Consider the following 26,176-nt stretch of genomic DNA (forward strand, 5'->3'; position numbering starts at 1 on the left):
GGCACAATCACATACACATTCACACACCCATTCATACACTATGGATACTCTGAACATGCCAATCAGCCTACCATGCATGTCTTTGGACTGGGGGAGGAAACCAGAGTACCCGGAGGAAACCCCCGCAGCATGGAGAGTACATGCAAACAGAAGCAGGAATCGAACCCCCAACTCTGGTGGTGTGAGGTGAACATTCTAACCACTAAGCCATTGCACACTAAGTCTATTCCTGGACATAATAGGAAGAAATGTGCATCATACAGTTGTATGCGCAAGTTATACAGGCAGCATGGGTTATTAATGTAAAAGATACTGTAGTTATATTACAGTCAGAGGTGTAATAGTGCCATAGAAAAGTGGAAGAGCAGCATTTCTGCTGACAGTGACAGACATCAATCCACTGCTGCCATTTAAAAATAAAGTGTATTATATTTTAAATGATGATATACAGCATTCTACATGCCTGGGCAAAAGAAGGGACAAGCTCAAAATGGCAAAATATATAGCTTTTAATGGTTTTAACAACAAATTATTGGTCAGAAAATGAGCAAGAATTAAACAAATGCACTCCTGAGTCCGTTTGCTCATTTACATTTGCTGCAGCGAACTGTTTGGGGAGAAGATAGAAACAGGGAGATTCACTTATATAGTCTTCTTGCATCCAAAATCATGATAATGATTAAAATGCTTTATGTAAAATTCAAACTAACACATGTCTGTGTTTACACAATTAAAATAAACCCACAAGGCTTTTTTTTTTTTTTTTTTTAACATTTATAGAAATCAAACCGAAAACTATCCCATATACTAAGTTACTTTATCTATTTCTTAAATTCTCACTAATTTCCTGACCAATGATTTGTTGTTGGGCACACAGGGGCTTAGTGGTTATCATGTTCATCTCACATCTACAGGGTCGTGGGTTTGATTCCCACCGTGTGTGTGTGTGTGGAGTTTGCATATTCTCCCTGTGCTGCAGGGGTTTCCTCCGGGTACTCCGGTTTCCTCCCTCAGTCCAAAGACATGCATGTTAGGCTGATTGTGTCCAAAGTGTATGTAGTGTATGAATGTGTGTGCTAATGTGTATGTAAGTGCGTCCTGCGATGGATCGGCACCCCGTCCAGGACGTCCCCCGATGCTCCCTGGTATAGGCTCCAGGTTCCCTGCGACCTTGAAAGATAATCGGTATAGAAAATGGATTCATGTATGTATGATTTGTTGTTAAGACCATTAAAAGCTTAATATGTTTTGCCATTTAATTTTTTTTTTTGCCCAGGAGTATAGTTATTAAACTATAAAGAGTAGAGTAGAACATACTCTTAAGAGTTTGCCCTTTTCTCTATTGTTGTCGTTTTATAATTTGACCAGCAGATGTCGCCACATCGACGAGTTATTGTAAGACCACTAGCAGACCATCCGCCTTCAACTCATCACACATTTCCAACAACAGCCGCGTTTTCCAATGCAGTGCTGCGCCCTTCTGCGGATACACACATACACACTCACACACTCTCTCTCTCTCTCTCTCACACACACACACACACCGCTCCTCGGATAACGGTGAGTCCTGCGCACTTTTACTCATATTCTATGTACTTTGGGTTGAGTTAATGGGAAAGCGCGCAGTGTTTGTGATAAATCCTGGTGTAGTGACTGTGTGTTTTGGACTCAGCAGCTGTGGGGAAGAAAGGAGCCTGGCAGTTAGTCGCACGAGCCGCCGCCGCCGCCGCTGCTGCTGCTGCTGCTGCTGCTGTTAGCCTGCTAGCTAACTGCAAAAAGAGATTAAAAACAGGATTTTTCTTCATAATTCCTGCAGTATCCGTTCTGTACAGACGTTACATAATACAGTGTAGGAAAATTCTCGTCGGCTGTTGCTAGCTGAGGAGCTAATAACGTGACTTAGCCTTAATTGTCAACTTCATTCTCCTGGTCAAAGACCATTCATATTGAGCTCAGAGACCAGTCAGCTGAATATCTGCTGAATATCTGCTCACTTCTGTCTGTTTAATGGGACATAACTCCATACTGAAACGCTGTGTTGGTCAGTGAGCCTCATTCTGGCTAACTGAGGCGTTTTAAACCGTCATTATGTGTGAGGAATACAGATATAAAGCTGTGTGAGAGGTTGGAGTGCAGATATAGGTGTTAATGTGAGGGTGGTGTGTTGGTCAGGGGCCTGTATGTGTGTGTCTGTGTGAGGATGTTTGTGTTACAGCAGGACGAGGCATAATGCTGTCAGTGAGGATGCTGAGCTGTCTGGTAATCATACATTTTACAATAATTAATTTTTTCAGAAATATTTATTTATTATTTTATAGCTGTGGCTCTGTGTTTGTGTAGCATAACTAGATGTAAACTGTTATAGTCACATTACATTAAAATCCCTGTCTGATAACTGTAGCTGCTAAACTGGGTTGCGTGTAATAAATCAGCTTTAGGTCCAAAAAGTCTTTTACGGTCAAAACTGAACCTTCTGATGATCCAGTAGAGCGTAAACTATATAAAGCAACATCACATGATGCGTTAAGGAACACTACTCTCTGTACGACTCGCGTCTTTACGACTAACACGTGATCTAAAACGATTTATTCTGTAACATTTTGATGGGTTTTCACTTTGCTGAACGGTTTCCCAAATTACCCACAGTGCCATTTTCCTACTTGGTGATAGGTGGGATTTATCCCTCGCTTCATCTTTACCTAAAGAGAGAGAGAGAGAGAGAGAGAGAGATACGGCAGCGCTTTAGTCTGTAGTCTTAGTCATCCCTTGTCCCGAGGGTCAAAAATGTCTGCCTCACTAAACCCCTAAAATAAAGCACCTTCATTGCATTATAAACCCCAAATCTATTTTTCATGAAGAAACAACCTGTAGTTTATCACAAACTTTGTTAATATCTGGGTTTCCTCTCTTCACGCTGCTGAAAAACTACATTTAATCTGAGCACACGACTCCATTTCTCTGCTGGTAAACAGAGCGGCGGGGTGTTTCAGACCTTTAAGACAACACGAAGGTTAACCCAAGGTCCAGCTGTCTCGCCTCCTCATCTGCTCAAAAAGATAGTCATGCTCGTCATCCCGTAGATCTCCGAGTCTGTGCTGTAACGGCGTCTTGTTTCTGCGTTTAATTCTGGATATTTGAATCCGATGTTTGCTGTTTGTACCACTACTTCTGGATTTATTATTAATCTGACACTGAAGTGATGAGTGGGAGAAGAAGCTAGTTCTTTGCTTTATTTATTTATTTATTTATTTATTTATTTAAGGAGCAAACAGCAAAACCTGCCCGTTATCCTGCGTGTTTGAGATTGTTGAGATGTTTTCTCTTAAGCAATGTAGCAGACAATGAATAACTTAACCAGGAATAATGAAAACCTAGAAATGAATGCCAGAATTACTACGCACATCACAAATATTTCAGTATTAACATATTTCATTGGTTTTAATTCCTTTAAAGAAACCGTTTTCCTAAACAGTTCCTTCTTCAATATGTGTAAATGTCTTGCATTTTTAACGAGCGTTCACACACACGGGGATTTTATTGCTGCAAGTCGCCTCTCGCTGTACTATGAAGTCGCCAGTAGGTGTTCCTACTTCTGGTTGCCATAGTAATATGGGCGGTTGTGGCTCAGGTGGTAGAGCGGGTTGTCCACTAATATGAAGGTTGGCGGTTCGATTCCTGGCCCACATGACTCCACATACTGAAGTCTCCTTGGGCAAGAAACTGAACCCCAAGTTGCTCCCGATGGCAAGTTAACGCCTTGCATGGCAGCTCTGCTACCATTGGTGTGTGTACGTGAATGAAACACCATGTAAAGCGCGTTGGAACCGCTAAGGTTAAGAAAGGGCTGTATAAGTGCAGACCATAATATGTATCAGTAGGTAGCGTAACTAGCATTCCACTTTTGACAACAAACCTGTTTTCTTGCCCCTCAAATGAAACGTTCTGGAGGGACAGCATTCGTATGTAAAATTCGCCAGTGTTTATATGTATCATATCCTACAAGATGAAGGAGAAGCAGTGTGTGATCTTTGTTGTTGCGGCTGTCTGTCTGCCCGGAAGCACAAGCACCAGACTGTCTGTGTCCAGGAAACCATTCGGACACGCAGGCAGCATGGCGGTTCACGGATCACGTGCGCTCTACTGTCTTGTTCTCCTGTTGGTAGTCGCTGCAGCAAGTCACTCTCTAAATTTGAATGGAGTTAAACTTTTCTCAAGTTTGTCGCATCACTGGACACGCCCACATCTAGTCGCCAGCGGTCGTTGACGATCCTGTCGCCGGAAGTCGCCAGCTCTCATTGAAAAGGCACGATCTCCGGTCACTTTGTCGCTGCGAGTCACTGTGTGTTTGTGAACATACCTTTATGTTGGTGCAGAGGTCATTTTGCTGGCATGGTTTGGGTCCATTTGTTCCCTAAGTGGAAGGGTTACTGTAAATCAGTACAAAGATATTCTGACCTTTATCCTATGATGAAACATTTCTGATGGGAATGGTCTATTCCAGGATAACAATTTCACCATCCACAGAGCTAGAGGGCTTCATTGAAATGTTTGATAATTATGACAGTGATGCCCTTTAAAGTCACCAGCTCTGAACTCAGTCGAACACCTATGGGAGGTTTTAGAGCGACATGATTGACGGCGCATCACCAAAACACCAACTGAGGGAATAACTTTTGGAAGAATAGTTTTCAACAATCTTGCATACTCTTATGCTGAGACCCATTGAAGCCACTCTGGTGGCTTTTTACATGCGTTTACCATCATTAAAATGCCATGTTTTGATACTCCACACTAGTATTAATCTAAGGTATGCAATAAATAAACAAATACAGCAAGTTACAGGTAGACTGAGAGAATCTGGCAACCCTGCCATTCGCTGAACTACAGCTCTGTAAGTTGAAAATGTAAACGTGTATATTAACAGTTATCATGCAGTGAAAGAAAATAACCGCACGATTGTAGTGATAATGTAAAGCATGCTACACTGGACACATGCTTCTTTGTGTCTCAGGTGTTTAAATTGAATTTCAGTACTGGTCAGAGTTTAATAGCACTAAAGTTAGCCAGCTCTACCACAAATACAAGTGCTGAAAGGAGAAACGCCTGTAGTGGTGTTCCTGGTTTAATAGGATTATAATGTTTAGGTGCTGTAAATGAGGGGATTTTGTAGGAGTTAGTAGCACAGGAACAACACGTCTTCATATAAAAATGGCCTCATTTTGCGTTTGCATTTGTACCGGAATGACTTCCTGTGTCTGGAGGAGGAATTTCCCCCCCTTGTTAATGGGCCTTGTTTGGATATTGGGGTCTCCTGCTGGTGGGAAACTGAGAATGTAAAAGCTGTTTTTTTAGAGCCCTGTGGATTTCATAAGTCCCCCTTAAGCCATTAGTCTTGAACTCCTGATGTTATTATTAGCCTGTTAATATTGTTGTTATAGATGTAGCATGTTTATTGCATTAAGCTCATGGAGGGAGGGAAGGTCTCAGTCACTGTGATGGATTTCTGTCATATTTGGAGACCGTTATTGAGACACTTGCCCCTTTGTGGATTTCTAGTCAAATATTTTCCTGTAATTTGTGGAACATTCACAGCCTCACTTCCAAACACTTCTCAGTGTGTAGGGTCATTGAAAGTTCAAATGCAAACGTGAATGTGGCCACTAGGAGAGCAGGAGCCGTAAGTGTTTGCTAGTTTCTTCCTGGTCGTTATGTTATTTATGGGAAGCTCAATCATACTCTACGATTTCAGCGCCGCGTACAAGCAGAGCTGATATTTGATCCGCTCACGGTGTATGGTCTGACTGGCATGCTACAGTGTGGGTCCTCACGGTACGTGCAACACAAACCCCCTACGAATAATGAAAAGAATGAATGTGTAGTGTGTTCTGATCGCCATGAGATACTGTTACTCACACTGAGCTCGGGTTATACGGACAATGACGAGGAAGCGTCACGAAGAGAGTTTTGTTGTTGCCACGTTTTTCCATTATGACACACACTCTTTGTTCCAGGCTATTGATGGCGTTCTTGTTGTTGCTACACGCAGACACGTGGCGAGTTCACTGAAAACTTCCCTCTGCATCACCGCTTATTGCAGTACGGCTCACCAATATTTCTGACCTGAAGTTGACTGTAACCGCCTTCTTTCAGGTGACTACCCGGGTATAATCTCTTACTTTGTTGTTTTTTTTTTTTCTTTCTTCAGGCTACATGAATTAAGGCATTCTGGACTTGCATTAGCCACCCTGCCTCTGTATGGAAAAAAGCCTCACGTTTGAAGATAGAAGGGCCACAGGTGTGGGACTTTGCCATTGTAAGAGCTGAATCATGTTCAACCTGATCAAAAAGGACAAAGAGAAGGATGCAGGGCGGAAGAAGGACAAGAAAGACAAGCGGGAGCGGATGTCTGCCGCGGAGCTGCGCAGCCTCGATGAGATGAGTATGAGAAGGGGCTTCTTCAATCTGAACCGCAGCTCAAAGCGGGACTCGCGCAGCAAGCTGGAAATCTCGAACCCCATCCCTATCAAGGTGGCCAGCAGCATGGAGCTCAGTCTGAACGACATTGAGTCGGACGGGCTCAGTAACCGCAGCAGTGTGGTGCTCGACTCGGAGCAGCTCAGTGCTGCGAGCTCAAGCGATGATCTGAAGGGCGACTACGGCAGTTCTGTGCGGGAGCGGGCGGCCAGGTTTGGCCCTCTGGCATCGCCCAGCTCGCAAATGAGCCAGATTATGAAGCGCTTTTCTTTCTCGCAACGGAGCAAAGAGGAGAGCGCTTCGGAAGGATCCACTCCGTCCGGCCAGAACTCGGCCGCGCCGTCGCCTCAGGTGGAGAACAAGCTGCTGGCCCCCGAGCGAAAGCAGAGCCTCCAGCAGCAGACTGCAGATGGCAAGAAAGTTCGCATCCCAGAGATGGTGGAGAAGACTTTCCCCGCCAGTCTGCGTCTTCCAGCTGTAGTTCCTCCACCGACGCCTGAGATCCGCGAGCTGGAGCTGCAGCGGCGTAACACAGGCGATTTTGGCTTTTCTCTTCGTCGTACCACCATGCTGGACCGGGCAGCGGACGGGAGCGTGTACCGGCGAGTGGTGCATTTTGCTGAGCCTGGTGCTGGGACTAAGGACCTAGCGCTGGGGTTGGTGCCAGGAGACCGGCTGGTGGAGATTAACGGCCGAAACGTGGAGAGCAAGAGCAGGGACGAGATTGTGGAGATGATCAGGCAGTCGGGTGATGCGGTTCGTCTGAAGGTACAGCCCATTCTGGAGCTGAGCGAATTGAGTCGCTGTTGGCTCAGGAACACGGACGAGTTGCGCCGCGATGCCTTAGACGTAAGCCCTTTGTTCTTGCTCTCTCTCTCGCTCTCTCTCTCGTTCTCTCTCGCTCTTGCGCTCCCTCTCTCTCTCTCTCTCTCTCTCACGCACACTCATTCTCTCTCTCTCTCTCTCTCTCTCTCTCTCTCTCTCTGTTCACCTGCTGTCAGAGGTGTGATTAACCAATACTGGAAAACTCTCACCCACTTTTTTTTTTTTTTTTAATCATGTGTCATCCTGTACACAGTATTGTATTCGCATTGCTTTATTTTCAGGGTGAATGATCGTACTACAGGACTGGTGTTCTACAATCTAATGATTTTTCTTTCCAGCTCACTTTCATGTTTCTGTAGGAGTAACGGGTTGCAATGACTTAAGGCTAAACATTTATGTTCGTAGCTCACCTTGTCTCAACCCAAACTCACGGTTTAATTAAGTGGTGTGTTTGGGGTGTGTTTCCTTGGGTGTAACTCCACACCTAAAGGCATGTGGCACAGATCTCAACATCGAATATTTTCATTCTCTGTGTAAAATGTGTGTGCCTGTGTGTGGGAGTAGGAAATACCATGTTCAAATGGATTTTAACACAAGACCGTTTTTTTCCCTGTTTGTTTCAGTTGCTAAATGCTTGGCATAAGATTAAGTAACTTTACATAATTGCATTCACATGAGTGGTATTTTTTCGCCTGTTATTCACTCAGAATAGGCGGAGCTAATTTTGTTACACATGATGAGTCTCTATGCCAGTTTAAGGCTTGGTCTCCAAAGCTAGTCTGGTAAAAGGAGAGGTATGATAGAGTATTACTTTGGGTTTATGTCGAAAGTAGGCATAGATGATGGAGCTAAAAGGGATATTTTTCACAATATATTTTCCAGATAATATTTAAGACATTTCAAAACAATCAGTACCAACCACGTACTCACCTGCTATGTAGTAGGAGAAATATGTGTCTCGGGTACTTTATAGTAGGTAAGCATGTGGTTTCGGACGCAGTCCACAGCTTCAAGCAGTCGTCTATTAGCACATATAGCACGACAAATAATAAACTGCACTTGAAGCTTTCGTAAAATTAAAAATGAAAATACCCAAAACTGTATACGGTACTATAACGAAGACGAACTGTATGTTGATGCGTGAAATTCTGGAGGGACGTCGGACGGCGTGGCGCGGTGACGTAATGACGTGTGCTGTTAATCGATCTATGTTCTATAACATGTAAATGGGAACATGAAAGGAGTATTCTAAAAGCGACTCATGTAAACACCTTAATCACAATATTGTCTTATTCAGAATAAGGTCAATAATTAGCTTACTACTGTCCATGTAAACATAGTCATTATTTAGGGTTGTTAACAATCTTCCAGAAAAACAGTTGAACTATGATATTAATAATAGTTCTGTAAAAAGTCTTAAGATTGATCACAGAAAAGGAGTTTTAAACATATCCTTGATTCATTCTACTTCAGTCACCGTTTTATCCTGATCAGAGTCTCAGTGGATCCAGCCGTGTCGCGCTATCGAAGGAACACTGGGTGGGAGGCAGGAATACACCCTGGATGGGATGCAAGTCCATAAATAACCTGCTACAACATCTAGTTTTTCTTTTATACAGCAAGTAACAGTGGAGCCTGTCAGTGTTATACACTCAAAAGCCACTTTAATAGGAACACCTGTACACCTGCTTGTTCATGCAGTTATGAGTTGAACACTGGAAAAAGACTAAGTGACATTTTTTTCATCTTCAACAGTCCAGTTTCAGTGAGGCTGTGCCCATCTGTGCCTGTCTCTTCCTGTTCTTGGTTGACAAGAGTGGAATCAAAATTGGATTCTTGTAGCCATGTGCCTCAAGGTTCGAAGTGTTGTTTTATTCTGAGATGCTTTTCTGCTCACCGCAGTTGTAAAGAGTGGTTATTTGTAGTGCTAGGTATCGCGACCAATTTGGTGATTCGTTATTTATTTGATTTCGATTCAATTCAATATCGATTAGGTATCAATATTTTATTTAAAATGTTAGCTTTGTAGACACGGAGTCTGTATTTTAATATAAATTCTGGTAATGGAAACCCTCCTACACAGCTATATTACTGAAATACACCTTTACTTTAACAATAGGGCGCACACAGTTATGTTTAATTACTTTTTACTCTTACTTTGAGTAACAAACATTGTAACAAGAAATCATGAATATGTGCACACAATACACAAACTGCACATTACTGTAACAAAAAAATAAAAACTTTGTAAAATGTGCAACAGTGAAATTCATTAACAACTTTGTCGACCTCATCTTTACCATCGCTGCCTTTGAACATGAAATATTTCCACACATCAGACTTTAATTTCTCCGGCGCTGGCTTCAGTCAGCTACTGTGACCTTCCGCCATGATCCTGTCTTTTTGTCATTTTGTTTTGTTTTAAATGGAGCAACTGGAAAGATGGTGACATCTTCAGGACGAGAGGTGAAGTACAGATAATATTCACATCCTCCCAAGTAAAGCACGCGCATTAAGAATCAATTTGGGGATTTCCCGAACCGATATTGTTTTCGTTAAATTGAAGATCGATTAAAATCTGAGAATCGATTATTCTTTGACCCAGCCCTGGTTATTTGAATTCCTTTAGCCTTCCTTTGAGATCGCTCTCCTCAGCAACTGTCAATAACTGGTTGTTTTTTGTCTTTCGCAAAAATTCTGTGTAAACTCTGGCACCAACAAACATGCCATGATGAAACTCATCTGAGATCACATCCCCATACTGATGTGAACATTGACTAAAGCATTCGACCTGTATCTGCAATATGATTGGCTGATTGCGTGAATGAACAGTTGGCCAATGTGTTTAAAAGTACTGGTGATCATTTCAGTAAAATGATATTGATGTTATATTGTCATATATTCCGCTCTAGCAGTGAGCATGGACTAGGAATATAAAGCTAGAGGAAAGAGCTAATTGTTTCAGCTTTTATTTATGTATGTTTTCATTCAAATATGAATAGATGCGTACAGATTTCTGCATGGCATCACCCTCTCCCCCCCCCCCTTTCCTCTGCTATCTGTGAATTGTGAGAGAAGCACAAACAGGGCAGCTGTACTTCTGCAAACTGAGTGTGTCCTCAGACTGCTGCCAGCACACACAGAGGGCCATCACTCCCCCTCATCCTAATGTACGCATGACAGTAGATAAGATGCATGTCCTAGTGTGAGGAAAGCAGCCTCTCCACTGTGTGCATGATGAATATGATCTTGAGGCTAATAATACTGCAGGGAAGCAGCAGGGAGCATAACGAAAGACACAATCTGCTCTGAGCCGCGTCGTGTCTGTGATTGGGTAGTATGTATGCAACCCTGTATGTTTTTGCAAGTGGGCGATGTATTTGCTGCTGAGTGACACAGCACTCTCACAGGCTTGCTGTGTAATGAGGGCTGAGGTTTGTGAAGAATCCACCCTGGCTGTGCTACTCTTCTGCAGCGAGTCCTTTCCAAGCCCAGTCTGGGAATCACTGAAACGCCAGTCAAAGCAGTTACAGTCCTGGAAAACATGTGAACATAGCGTTCACACACACCCGGCGTTTGTAGAAATGGGATCGCTGAAGGCTTGAGAGAGAAACTGGAGAATGTGATTTTAAAGCACGATGGACAAACAGTAACCGAGAATGTGCTTTTCTTGCAAATTGGAAAAGCGAGCACCAGCTACCTCCTTTCATACCAGAGCTGCTCTATTGTTCTATTTTGGGTTTTTCCAACAAACAAAGAGGCACTTGACTCGACAGCTTTAAGCCAGCCTCCTTTTCTGCTTATTTCGGCTCGTTAGTTTGCTTTGGAGTGATGGGAGAGTTGAGATTCTCTTGCCCTATGACACTGTCATAGACTTTACAGCTTACCCGTCATTGAAAAAAATAATATACAAAACTTAATATACAAATTTCCCCAGTGTCAATATTATTAGCCCCGCTGATGAACTCTCGTTCTCTTCACTTTCCCAAGGCTAAAGCAAATCCCCTGTTTTGGCACACTTGTCATTAGAGCCCTATTCTCTTGTTCATTAATTTTCCCTGACTCTTTTCTTAGGATCTTTAGAATAAAACTAAACAGCATTTAATTGTTCCTTAAACTGTGACATGAGCAGTTCAGGTGAAAAAAAAAAAAAAATTATAAATATATTATTCTTTAGGTTTTAACACTTGTCTGACCTAAAGGTTTGGCTATTTGGTTCAGGTCTGTTGTGTTGTGTAATGAAAGACAATCTGCAAAACTACAACATCGACAGCGTACATACAATTGTGGCGTGCCACACAACCCCATGTTGTTCTCTAGGGGTCACCAACCCTGTTCCTAGAGATCTACCTTCTGAGGACTAGGGTTGCACGGTTTACCTGTATATCAGGATCACAAACAGGAACTGTAGATCTAATTCTTTGTTTTTGTGTGTGTGTCAGATAGGTGATGCAGGGCTGCCACGAGCCTGCATTTCGGCCGTGTTTGCCAGCGTCACACAGACAGCACGTGTGTGATCTGAGGCCATCGTTTAGCAGCAGGAGATCTTCATGGCTCCTTTTATCCAGAAAGACAAATAGCAAGGTTATAAATTAAGAAAAGGAGGAGCTGTAGCACGATCATTTATCTCCCCCTTCAGACACTGGTTAAATAGGAGTGGCTAGCAGGCTTAATTGTAACTTTAAATGTGACTTATGGGCACGCATATCTGTGACATGACGGCAGCAGCATGTATAAAACAAACTATACCTTATATTACTACTCTGTTTCTCAGCCCAGGCTGGCTTCTCCACCTCGGACTGATTTTACACTCTAACTTACTGTTTTGAGTTATATTAGGCTGGAGGTATCATTTGGTGTACTTAAAATACAGTTTTTTTTTGTGAAGGAGGATTTGAAAAGAACGGAGACGAAAAAATGTCTTTACGGCTCGGGTCCCTCACTTCAGGACTCCGGGAATCATTTCTCACATTCCCCAGCAGCCAGCAGGAAGTGAGTGTTAGATTAATTCTTCACTGGAAAGTAGAAGACTTGGAAATGTGTGTATGGGGAGGGGGGGGTTGAGATTTAATGGTATGGATGCACTATTTTTGGCTCTTCAGAGCAAATTGTCGAAGAGTGATTGCTTTTGGCAGGAAGCGGCATTCAGGAATCTCCCTCCTCCATAGAATAGCTCAGGAATGCCTCTGAGGAAGAGGGGGTAAGGAACAGGCCGTCGGTCCATCTCCCTTCTCGCCTCATTCTTCCACGAATCCATGAATGTCACCAGGATGTCCTGTGACTGTTTCAGGAAGTCTCTACTGCAGTCTTCCTGAAGTTCAACAGGTGAATAAGTCTCAGTTCACAGACTGACCAAGATATCTTCATTGATGCTGAATATATTTGCTTGGTCTTGTTTTTCCTTATTTCCTGATGATGCCATGCCAGTCATGAATGACAACTGGCCTCTATACCAAATCTTGACTTTACCATGTGCTTTTAGCTTTTGGCAGCACTAACAGAATTCGATTCTTTTCTTTATTTCACTCCCTGATGAGCATTTACTCTAAAGTTTGAATTAATCAGTGAAATCTGAAGTGCATCATAAAGATTATGGTCTGTTGCATTATTGCTAGTTTGGGGAATGAGCGAATTGAGTGTTTGAGAGTTGATATGTGTGTACTTTCAATACGATACACAACACGTTGCTGGGCTTCTCTGGCTCCATGTAAATGTACTCAATCTTACCCGCTGTGGTGCTGACTTACAAGTTGCCCACAGCTGTGTTCCAGATGCAGACGTGCCTGCACGCTCAGCCTTCAGGTACAGGGACACTTGTGTGTATTTGGCTCCAAAGGCTGAGCATTCTGTTAGATATGCAGGCTGAAACCATGATCCGAACGGTAATATAATACCAGTTTTGCAGCTCAAGTCACCTGCTACTGGTATGTACGCTCTCCCGTGTGTGCGTTTTGGAGAGCTCTTTGCCTCCACTGACCTGGCCGAGTCAGAAAGGTAAACAGGCTGCACGCATTTTGCCATTCTGAAACGTTGGTGTTATGAATATGATGTAATGATTTTTATTGCTAGCACACTTCAAAGTGGGCATGATGCCAGTCTGTAGGATCAGAAGGCATCATCTTTTTTATTATTATAATTTTTATTTTGTTTCTTAGTACATAGTTTGAAGTTAAAGAGACAGCTTTCCACTGCTACTAATCTTTTCCTTTTCAGTTTTCTGAGAGTTGAGCCGAGTTGTATTTTTATATGGCCTTTGTTGGGCCTTTATGTAATTTGAACTCATCGGATTTATGCAGGAACGGGTCCAAAAGAAGACGAGCAGTTAGTGTGGGATAACCTGCATTCGTTGGAGAGTGCCCTGTTGAATATTTCACATCAATACTGTTAGTCGACTTAAGTTTTTATTTATTTATTTTGTGGCTACCATCTGTGACATGTTAAGAGAATTTTCCTTCCCCTTCATCCAGTTTAACTTTGGATGTCATTCTTTTACCCTCCTGCCAGTAAAACAACCCATTCTCGAGCCCATCATCACTGACAGTTTATTTTTATTCTCTGTAACAGTGACAAGTGCTTCTGTTGCTTTGCCATCGCATCTAAGCAGTGTGGGAGCAGAATTGGCCAAATTCAGTTGTATCTATGCATCTGTAAAACCTCTGTCACAGAATTGTCAAGGCCAGGCTTTCTGCTTGGTACGGTGGCATCCTACCAGTTATCTCTAGATTGATGGGATTTAGACACTGTGTGTTTAACACGGTACTTAACAGTACTCAAGATGACTCTTGTTTCCCACTTCTGGCCCATTACGCAGATTAACTGTGTTAGAATCAAAGGTCATCTCCTGTTCTGCTCAGGCCTGTAGTCGTATTGATAGTGCTGTCTGTCATGTGTTGTGAATTTGCATTAGTCTGAGTAAATGCACACAAGCACACAGACGTCACTAGCCCCGAACCTTCTTCCCGCACACAATTACCGCTGTTGTTGCGTTTGGCCCAGGCAGTGTTATTTTACTTCCCAAGACTGAGAGCTCCATTCAGGAAGTACTCCCGATCTGATTGGCTCTAATTTGATCAAAACCGTCTTAACTGATTTCTGATTTTAAACGTAACCTTTTCTGAGCTCAGCAGCATTTATTTTCCCCTTTCTTTTCCCCAGCACGAAAACCACACTCCAGTAACTGCACATTTGCAAAACTATAGGTGACAGCAGTGTTTTTCATTGCCTCGTAAAGATTACCCTGCTGCTGCAACTTGATGATTGTATAAATCAGGAACTCCTTATTTTCCCCTCTGGTGTTTAAAGGGTCATGAAACCCCCCTCTTTCAGCTCAAGTCTACCTCACAATCTTCTTGAAAAATGCAACTTAAATGGGTGTGGTTGGCTGTGAGAAGAAGGGCGGGGAGTGGGCGTGGCAGGGCAAGGCAGGGGAGGAAGGGGGGGGCGAGCAACTGTCATCTGTCAGGAAATTGTTGGCTTTTTGACGTATTTGGATGAGCAAACTTTTGATCATCTTTGAAATGGTGCCTATTAATGAAGTTGATATACTTGAACAAAACCACAAGAAAAATTAGCGTTTTCAATTATTTATTCAACAGAAACATCAATAGATGTGTGATTCTTCTGTGGAAACAGTAAGTACACCCTTGGCCTCAGATGTACTTATTTTGTCACATGACTGTATAGTATAAAAGTAAAATGCAGAAGTTTTTTTTTTCCCAAAGGAAATTTTGAACAAACTTGCATTTCCCTGCAAACATTCTTGACCAGTCTTGCCCACTCCCACAGAATGTTTGACTATTTCTGCCTGCAGAAAGTGTGACCAGTCCTGCCTGCATGCACAGAATGTTAGACCAAAAAAACAATCCTACCCACTCCAGCTGAAAGTTTGACCAGTCTTACCCACTCCTGCAGAAATGTAAACCAATAGTGCCCACTCCAGCAGAAAGATAGACTAGTCCCGCCCACTCACGTAGAATGTTTGACGAATTGTGGCTGCAGAAATTTTGGCAAATCCTGCTTACTCTGACATTTTCATCAATCCTGCCCGCTCCCGCAGAATATCTGACCAATCACACCTGTCGCCGCAGAATGTTTGACAAATTCCCCTGCTCCCGCAGAAGGTTTGACCAGTTATGCCTGGTCCCAAGGAACGTTTGACCAATCACGTCCGCTCCTGCAGAAACTTTGAGCAATCCTACCTTCTTCCACTGAAAGTCTGACCGGTCCTGCCTGCAGAAAACTCATCCACCCCTGCAGAAAGTTGGACCAAGCCCCCCTTGTCCTGCAGAAAGTTGGACTAAGCCCCCCTTGTCCTGCAGAAAGTTTGAATGATATTTCAAACTTTGGCATTTCTTTGTCTTGAGAGGGTTTTTTTTTTTGGGTCCTGTGGGATCCCACTCCTGATGCACACTTATAGTAACAAACACAAGTTTGTAAGTTGTAAATTAGGCAATTACAGTATTAATGTAGTGATCTCAATTGCAACATTACCCTTTCCACAATAAAACTTGACATGTGCGACACTGATTCATATTTCCTGGTTACATATTTACCCTTGATGCTCTTATAATGGTACTCTGGTCTCATGCATCACTGTCTACGGCTCTTTAAAGTAGTGGTAATTTATTTTTTTGGGAGGGGGTTGGGGGGTGGGGAGATAAAGCTTTGCTGGGTGTGCCAGCCTAGAGTGTGAAGTGAGGGAAGTAATTGAGCGTGCTCAGGAAGTCCTGCATGGCAGTCAGATAAAGGCAATTGCTCATGCTGTGCATGCCACTTGGGTTCGGCAGATTTACACTGGCATTCATGTTTGATTCTGATCCAGCCTTTGTAGACACACATTTAGAAATGTATTCTTTGGCTAGTGAATGGACTCTTCTCTAATAGGGAAATATTTTGTTGTGTGGGTCTACAGGGAGTCTTTAAGGGTTCCCTCAGAGGGACAAACTAAAGAACGCTTTCTTTTGATTTACTTTACCCATGTGAGCCTTCCAGGTCTTATTCTGGACATGTGTCCCTGAGTGGTGTTGAGCAATGTTGATTAGGACTTGTTTGTGTGTTTATGATTAATGTTAACGTGTGGTTCAGCTCTGTGACTGATGCCGGAAACATTTCCTCCCTTAACTTCTATTCTGGCATCTGTGGAATTTGCTTTGGAACAAACATGACACTTCCTGACCGGGTCTTTGGAGAGAGCAGTGCAGAGGTGGGGTTTAAAACACAACCGAGAGCAAAGTTTAGAAGAGAACAGCATTTCATGTTAACGTCTCTGCTTAATAATTGCCTTCTTTTAAAACCGATAGACTCTTCTTAAGAAACTTATGGTTAGTTAGGTATCCTTTAATTCTTTCACTCTTCAGACTATGTATGCTTTGAGGATTGTATTGATCATTGAAATATGCGAAGACTATAGTTTATGATGGTTATTTTTACTAAGTGTCATGTCTTCTCTAATGTATATATTTAGAGATTCAAGTATGTTAAATGAGCTTTACTGCCCTTTAGTCAGTCTGTCTGTCAGCTTCTTGTCTATCCAGTCATCATGAAGATTCATTCATATAAGTGCACCTCGCTTTCCAAGCAGAAAACATGTTTGTGCGCTACCAAAACGTCACCGTTTCCGGGAATTCTTTCTTGGTAGTGAACGTACTCTTGGACACCTGTTTTCTCAATCACTGAGTGTCTCAATTAGTCGGGAAGTCTCTAGAGGAAGTGTACGAGAAGGCTGAGGCTAACAAGAATAGAGATGCCTAGAAGTAGTTAGATGCTTCCCGTCAGGAAGGCACTTTCATCAGTGGCATTAGAAATTAGCTCAGCTTTCCATGGTGGCCTATTGCGCTAGACCCTGCCCATCCGGGACCTGTGTCCTTTTCCGCCATTATGTCTCGGACATCCCCGCCTTTTGTCATTTGGAATTTTGTCAGTTTGCACGTCATTCTCGAGGAAAAAGACAAAACCCCCTATTGAGCAGGAACTTAGGAGACATTAACATTTTGCATAGTTTTGTCTGGCCCGCCTTATGAAGCAATAAAGGCCATGGGGAAGTGTCAGTGGCTGACCACCACTTTCTGGGGCAGAGAAGGGACCTTCTGTTTGCCTGCGCTTAATTTCCCTCTGGCTTCCTCCACCCCGTTGTATACTCACCTCTTTTGGCTCAGATCGATCTGGGTTTGATTGTCGACTGGACTCGATACAGAGCTGTTCTAGATTTAGTGTTAAACACACAGGAAGGGCTCGCGGAGTGTAGAGTATCAACTTGTATTCTACCTGTACAGCATGTATTCAACTGCTCCTGTCTGAAACAGTGCAAGTCCACTGGCCTTGTTAACTGATTATGTAAAAGACTAGAGCGCGTTGTAGTGTAACAATAATCTGCACACAGCATTTACCTACAGTTCGCATGAAATACAGAACAGGGAAGACTGGGTTCATTTTTTAGGGAAATTTTTTAATGAATGTGAGTCTACTTTTGAAGATGCTAAAATATTAAATTATTTTGATTTTTTTTTTTTTTTATCGCAGCATGATTCCCATAGTTCCTTTTGTGTTAGTCCAGAGTTTTGATGACTTTTTTATTATTATTCTAAAATGTGGAGGGAAAAAATAATGAGTGAGTGTGTGTGTAAACTTTTGGCTGGTTGTGTATATCTAAAATATATCTAAAGAGTTAGGGAGAACTGGTGCGAGTTGCTTAAAAGGTATAGTTTAATTCAAGTTTGTCATTATAAGTTGTATTTGCACGCTTGCAACGTCACTTCTGTTGTTTATTATAACGAGAGCGATCTGTTCGTAACGAGGCCGCGTTGCTCCTCACCTGCAGTGTAGACGCGATGATACACAGTGGGAGCGCAAGTAAGATCTGTAGATGTCGAATTAAAACGATGCGATTAAAGTAAATATGAGTAAAACAATATGTCTCAATGCAGCGAGTAACGGAAACCGTAAGGTGCAGTGTAAAGGAGATTTTATTATTAATTATTAATTTAGTACTGTAGTTTAATTATTAGTGATTTTTTTTTTTTTTGGTGCATCCATAAAAAATAATGCAAATATTTTAAATACCTATATAATATAAACGTAGTTAATTGCAGCCCTAGTGTGTAGGCAGATTCATTATAGAGGTAATACAGCTGGGAAACATCAGTAAGCGAATTCACTAAAGTCTTTTTGAAGCGATGCGTCAGTTAGCAAGAACGTTTCATTTAGTAATACGTTTATTTTTTCAGGAAGCAGGAAATGAAAGGAAAGCAAAGAGGAGGCGCAGTTCTAGAAATGAGCAGCACCCGGTATCTGTTCTGTGAGAAGGACGACTTCAATGTTTCCAAAACGCTTTGAGTACGCTTACAATACATGACAATTACTGGCCAGGACGTCATGGTTTAATGGGTTTACTGGCTGCACGAGTCTTACTTCTTACTGGTAGTGGAAGGTTGTGTAATGTTTTATGCAGTTCCCCCCTGGAAACAGGAGACGTGCGTAGTGAGATGGGGAAAGGAATGCTCTTTGTCTCCAGACTTGTTCTTTTTCCACGCAGTTCAGTATGGTTGTGGTTTGTGTAGAAATACCACTGATTCCTGATGGCTCATAGTTTATTGTTCCCGCTGGCTACAAGCCTCTAAAGCGAGTGCTTGTACACTTGGCCATGTTGACTGAATTTGAATATCCTGGTGAGCGCCTGTCTTCTGATGACTCCTTAGGGTGACTTATTGATGCATTTCTAGTCTGTGAGACTGAATGCTGATCACGAGACTGCTCTTTATTGCAGGCAGTCTGGAGGCAGTGCCTCAGAGGAGGAAGATATGACATGTTGCTGCCCTGCATGTCTGCACAAGCATTTTCCCCCAAGCAGAAAGAGCAGTGACATTACCTGTGTAGGCAATCCCATACGGTCAGCCCATCAATTACCTTTAAACAGCTTTTGGTTTATCCGGCAGATGTTCTATTAAGCTTCAGGAAGATATCAAGCCTGGGTTTCACATCTGTTACTGGAGTCAAATTATGCCTCTCTGGCATGTGATCTGGCATTATGTTGCACTGGAGCAGTTGAGTTAGCATTGTATGCGTTTTAGTGCATTTATATGAGGCTTACACACCCGCTGTGTACACTCGCCTGGATTTGATTCATTTTTCATTTTTACTATTTTGGTGCTATTGTGTGCAGCAGATGTCATGCGCAGCAGTGGACTATACCGTGTCCTACCGCATTCCCTGGCCGCTCAGGCTACATGTGCGTTGTGGAAACTAATGATGATGTCATCGGCTAAAACGTGTTACTTCCTGAACGAGTGCGGACTTGAGCATGAGTTGCGTTCACGTTTATGGGAATCATGGCACAGTTCCAGTACAACCTCCTGCTGGTAGTCTTGGGTTTGGTACCATGGCATGACAGCTTCCTCATTACCAATTTTCCATGCAAACCGTGCTCTGTTTCAGACTAAACTGCCAGTGTGAAAGCCCCCTAAATCTCACAATCTTCTGATCACTAGCTCAGAAGTTTAAGCACTGTGCCACCACTGCTGTCTTCAGGTACTGGATGTATTGTGTGTTGCATTTTCATTATTATGATTAAGGTGTTTACATGAGTGGTGTTTAGAATATTTCTTTCATGTTCCTGTGTTACATGTTATAATGATCACACGACATGTTATAGCGATCACACGAGTGATTAACGACACACGTCATTACGTCCCCACGCCATAATTTTACGAAAGCTTCAAGTGCAGTTAATTATTAGTCATGCCGTACATGTAAATAGACGACTGCTTAAAGCTGTGGGCTGTGTCCGAAACCACATACTTACCTACTTTATAGTAGCTGAAATACATGCATCTCGCCTACTATATAGCAGGTAAGTACGCGGTTCCGGACACGGTTTCGGATGCTCTCTTGTTTGCCGTCATACGGTTGAACACTGCCGTGTGTGTACGTGTCCTGCCGCAAAATGCGGTGAAAACTCCCACATGATGTTAATAATGTGATTAAGGTGTGTACATGTCTGTAATGCACTTCGATAATGCGACTAAAATAGGAATACTCCACATGTCTTAAATTGATCAGAATATTGTTGCCCATGTAAACATACTGACAGATAACCAGTCCAACGTTGGATTTAAAAATTCAATATGGCTTTTATATCTGAAATCTCTTTCACTGCTTTATCTCAGATGTGAATATCTTTACATACTGAAATACGTAAGTGTTCTGCTGTAAAAAAAAAAAAAAAAAAATGCTTGTCATGCAAATTGAACAGGGCTACTCTGATGTGAAACCCAAATATCATAGCCTTAAATCATTAGTAATGTTTCTAATGTGTCTGGTTTCAGATCTTACAACGAAGCTTTCATAAGAGAAACTCTGTAAGCCAGAGCGTAACGGTTTCTAACAAATAGTTAGCATGCCTTAAATATCTGGTTAACTGGAACTCACTGATCTGGCAGTGAAACCGGAGGCTCGAATCTGCTGAAGTCCTGTTGCACCAGCATGTTCAGATTCGCCACAAATGACATGCTTCAGACTTGTACCACAACCTAAGCTTCATCGTTTCTCCATCACTGTTGAACTCGGGCGTATTTTCCACGTTCTGGTGTTTGTCGGAACGCGAGCGGGCGATGATCAGTGCCAGTTCCGTATACGTGCGACCGGTTAGTCCCACATGCCAATACGGAGATCGTGCTATTGAATCATGAGAAGGAGAATCAAAGAAAAATAGTGTGCTGCAACGGTGTGGTCTGAGGTTTGGATGGAGGGAGTGAGTGCAGTTAGGGTACATAAGAAATCCTACTCCCTTTCACCCCCTCCCACGCACACATCAGGTCTTCAGTGGTGTTCTGGCTTACCAACATGAACCCAGTCCTCCCCACTGGTGCACCAGTTATAGGTGTGACTTGGTGGCTCCCTGAGGCTTCAGAACTGTAGCTAATCCTCCTACACTTTGACTGTCCTGTGCTGCTCTGCTCAGGATGGTGGGATCATCTGAACAGACCTGGAATGGACTTACTTGAGCCTTGATGTTTGGAGCTGCTGCTGTGACTGTGTGTGTGTGTGTGTGTGTGCGTGTGTGTGTGTGTGTGTGTGTTCGAGTATGGTGCTTGGTGTGTCGTTATAAAGTGTAAAACTAGAACAGAGGGAATTACAAAATCACCAGAAATGAATAATTGTTTTGGATCGGATATTTCCTTAGTCGACTGTGATGAGAATTTGAAAAGCCTGTGTCCTTCGGGTGCAGACAGGGACACTGCAGATCTCCCAGAGTGTAGCCAAACTCATGACTGTTAATGATTTAAAGAGAGCCGCTGCAGGCTCCGTGCATAATGAAGCGGGTAGCTGGGGGGAAGCCACTGAAACTAGTGAAGGAAAAGTGTGAACTTCAGAACTTACGACTGTGAGGCTGCTGTGAGAAGAGAGTCACGTAGCCATACCAGCGTTCCCTCTCAGCAAATACATGACACAACATGTTGGTAAAAGACGCGTGTGTGTGAGAGGGTGTGTGTGTGTTGGTTGCTTAGACACAAAATGCTGCTCCACATTCACATTTTTTTGGGTGGGGTCGAGGTTGACGGAATTAATTCACTCCATTAAACTATCAGTCATTGCTGGTTTTGGAAATGGAGAGGCGTGATTTTAAACGTAAACAGGAGTGGATCCTGACGTGATCTGCTGCCGTCATAGACCCTCTGCCACAAAGTTTGATGCATTTGTGCATTCTAAGATACTTTTCTGCTCAGCACGAAGATCAGCATGTTCTGAAATACTCAAACCAACCCACCTGGCACCAGCTACCATGCCGTGGTCAAATTCGCTGAGATCGCATGTTTTCCCCATTCTGAGGTTTAATGTGAAGTAGGACTGCAACTAACGATTATTTTCATAATCGATGAATCGGCGGATTAGTTTCTCTCTCGATTAGGCGAATAAAAAAAATCCACAAAAATAAAAGCCACAAACTGAGTGTTACAAATATAAACTTCAGACTAAAACGTTACATTAACATTAGTTTATATATATATGTTTGCGTTTATACAACTTATAAGAACATTAAACTTGATTTAAACGGAACCTTTTAAACAACTCGCATCAGTTCTCCCTAACCCTTTGCAAACAGTGGAGCATTTTAGATATAAACACAAGTTTGTGCTTGTGCATCGCTGTCGTGTTTCCGTGTCACACAAGCTCCACTTTGTAAAGTTTACAGGTTACAATCTTATTCGCAGCGTTTAATATAAAATGCTCTCCTGCCTTAGAGGACTTGGAGGTCGCACACTTTTTATCCGTGGTCACTTGACAGTTACGCCTCTGTCTGATGGTGACTGAGGTCATGTTGGGTATAAAAGGTAACGCTGACATACACAGTAAACTGAAGAAATTCATTGTCCTTGACTCTGGGTATCTGCTGAAGCTGCTGTGCGTTTGATGTCATGTGCCATTGACTGGGACACGGCTTATACTAGGCTTGCTGCGATAGCCGGTGTTCCCGGGTTCAGGCCGCACACATGATTACCGATCATTTGCCCACCGTGGCTCCGCCCCCACTGTCGTTTTTGCCTTTTTATAGTAATCAAAATCATTTAGTTCAGTTAGAGAGCGTCTGCTCAATTCAGTGTGAGCCGAGTCGCAGCACAGATCAGCAGGAGTCGGATTTCATTTATCACGTGACGGGAGTGAGGCGAGCTGACTGACGAGACGGTGGCGGAGGATTCGGTTTCAGAAGTTCTATGTTTAATATAAGCACGTTTCTCATTGTATAGTTTTGTTGTTGTGTTTTTCATTAAGAATAATAATGAACCCGCCATTCAAGCGACTGCCGCCCCACGAATTGCCGCTAATCCTAAAGTGAAAGTGAAATGCACACTGCTGCACAGGCATTCATAAGCGAAGGGGGGCCCTTTTATTGATTTATTTATTTATTTATTTATTTATTTTTATAAAAGACTCTTTTATAAGTGATTTGGATACAACCCAAGAATAGAGCTGAGTCATTGTGGCTTAAGGGTCTTGTGCAACGGCCACATGGTGGTTCTGTTAGTTTTTGGATTTTAACACAGTGTTACGATCACTACCCCAGAACTTTAACCAGTCTGTCTCACCACTGCAGTCTTCAGATCTGCCTACACAGGATGTTGTCTAGGTTTTTGTAGTCAGTGTTTTGAACATCTCCTGATGGACTTTCAGTGCAGCCATGGCTTCTGTGCGATTCCGCATGCCTGAGAGAGGTGGCATGCTGTGAGCAGCTCTGTTATAACTCAGTCTTGTGGGACAGCCTCTCCACTGCAAATTGAAACACTTGTCATTAACTCCTCAGACACAGGAAAGAGCTTTTCCTATAAACACAGTGTAGTGTAGCATTGGAGGACCCACAATGTTCTGGAACACTTCATTATCCTAACAGAGTCCTAACACAGGCGACAGTGTGTTTTCTTTGGAGGGAATCCCTGGCCAATGTGAAGTTATCAATGTCAGGATCAAGGCTGTAACTAGTTACGATTTCAGCTTCCTATTATACTATGCTGCCTCTGGTTCACCGCTGGCTTCACAACACTGCCGCTGATAGTAAGTGGACCTTCTTTCATGTCAACAAACAATGTCCGAAAAACTCTCACGGATTCCGACCTGACCGCTTTGGATTAAAGGAATATTTTGCTCTTTCCTCAGCTGTTTGAAGCAGTGCTTTATTTATTCAGAATATTCTTCTTCACACACACACACAGTAATCAGTCCCTCAAGGATTTTCTTGCAGAAATTAGCGCAAAATCAAGCAAACTCCATAATATTCTGAGGCTCTTGCATTGTTTCAGAATTACTGCAGATTTTCCGTGGGTCCGGGCCAAAAACGTCATTTGACGTCATCACAACGCGCGTTCAGCCTCTTCGATTAATGTACGTTGAACATAAATACAGCTAAAAGCTCTCATTTACCAACAAACATCATGGTGAAAGGCCATGCAAAACAATTTCAAACGATTGCAAATTTGACAATTCAGGTAGTTTTGTGCAAAAAAACAACACAAAGAACTCAAATTTTAAAAAAGTCACTGCAAAATAAAGCATTTTTTGGCCGCATCTATCACAAAAAATCCTGAAATCCTTTACGGACAGAGTAATGCTGCTTCAGATGTTCAAAAACAAGTTTCATATTGCACTTTCAACCTAATTATTTATTCTTTTGGGAAGTGCAACCCAGAACTAAAGTGATTTATATATATAAGTGGTTTGAGGATTTTTCAAAATTAATGAAACATTGTAGAAGAGAGTAAAGAGATGAGAGAGATTTGTAGAGTCAACATGTCCTTCAGTGATGTTTAATTTACATCTTTACAACATTTCTGAGTTAACCGATTAACATTTAAACGACGGAGATGTCCCTGGTCCTCCTGACCAGGATGGATGGCTGGATCGAACACACTCTGCTCCCCTGGACCAAAGGCAAATAAACACCTCAGTGTGTGTTTGCTAGCAGCAGATGTTAGCATGTCTGTTTATTCACCGAGAGCTCCAGATCACACTGCTGTTTACTAACCGATACGTGTTTGCCTCGAGGCAGAGGCAGGGCAGTTAGTTCATTACTGTCAGGAAGCATGTCAAGGACAGCGCACACTACACTGGAACTGAGACGGCTCCGGTACTGACTAGTTTTTGGAGTTCCCTGTTTAAACCCTGCTGATTCAGCCTAGCCAGATTGCTGCAGAGTGATGGAGAACAGTGGAGCATGTTTTTGCATGAGTGAGCGGTTATATTAAACAAAGCTACACTGAGGCACTGTGCCATTACAGCGGCAATGAATGGCACATGGTCTATAAATGAGTCAGGGACAGTGCAGGATTAGAGGAGGGCATGTCTGTAAACGCTAAGGAAGATCACAGTTCAAGCATATTTCATTAGAATGACTCAGTGAGGTGCTTGAAACATTGACAGCTGATGTCTGCCAGAGGAAAGATACAATAAGGATAGTTGGCTTTGTGGTCTATCTGCGCATTTGTTGTATTTATGTGCCAGTATATACACACGTGCTTTATAAACTAAGATGCTGTATAATGTTTCGAAAAAAAAGTCTCATTCCCGGTACTTGCATGTGTAGTTAATTCAATTGCTGCCGGCTTCAGTACCGTTCTGTAAAAAGTATTTGCTCCCATTCTGATTTCTTCTGTTTTTGTGTATATTTCATACTAAATTGATTCAGAAATTAAAACAAAGGCAACCTGAGTAAACACAAAATACAGTTTTTAAATGATAGTTATTTATTGAAGCAAAAAAAATTTATCAAATACCAACTGGGCCTGTGTGAAAATATATTTGCCCCCGTAGTTACTAATTCCCCAAATCTATGAAACTGCATTCTTAATGTGGTTCAGCTGGACTAGACACAACCAGGCCTGATTACTGCAAACCCTGTTCAATCAAATCAACACTTAAATAGAACTTTTTCAACAGCATGAAATTGGTTAAAATGTCTTACCCAGTAACACATTATGCAAAATTGAAAGAAATTACAGAAATGATGAGGAAGGATGTGATTTGAAATACATCAGTCTGGGAAGGGTTACAAAGCTATTTCAAAGGCTCTGGGACTCCAAAGAACCACAGTGAGAGCCATTATCTCCAAATGGAAAAACTCAGCACAGTAGTGAACCTTCCCAGAAGTGACTGACCTTCCAAAATTCCTCCAAGAGCACAATAACAACTCATCCAGAAAGTCACAAAAGACCCAAGGACAACATCAAAGGAACTACAAGCCTCTCTTGCACCAATGAAGGTCACTGTTCATGACTCCACTATCAGAAAGACACTGGGCAAAAATGGCATCCATGGAAGAATGGCAAAGTGAAAACCACTGCCAACTCAGAAGAACATTAAGTCTCATCTGAATTTTGCCAAAACACACCTTGAT

At 42.5% G+C, this 26,176-nt stretch overlaps 1 protein-coding gene across 3 annotated transcripts in view; it reads left to right on the forward strand.

Annotated features, from left to right (window-relative positions):
- Positions 1-1,277: 1,277 nt before the first annotated feature.
- myo18ab (myosin XVIIIA b) overlaps positions 1,278-26,176 on the forward strand; it is a 112,425-nt gene continuing 87,526 nt past the window's right edge. The window contains exons 1-2 of one of the 3 annotated variants that reach the window (XM_053646327.1): positions 1,278-1,560; positions 6,206-7,323. In XM_053646327.1, the coding sequence (XP_053502302.1) occupies positions 6,328-7,323 (996 nt within the window). In that variant the 5' untranslated portion in view covers positions 1,278-1,560; positions 6,206-6,327. Of the gene's footprint in view, positions 1,561-1,600; positions 2,260-6,205; positions 7,324-26,176 lie in introns of those variants that run through there. The other 2 variants (XM_053646329.1, XM_053646325.1) reach the window with 2 other exon arrangements.

This window comes from Ictalurus furcatus, chromosome 17, assembly GCF_023375685.1.
Source record: "Ictalurus furcatus strain D&B chromosome 17, Billie_1.0, whole genome shotgun sequence".
Taxonomy (NCBI): Eukaryota; Metazoa; Chordata; class Actinopteri; order Siluriformes; family Ictaluridae; genus Ictalurus; species Ictalurus furcatus.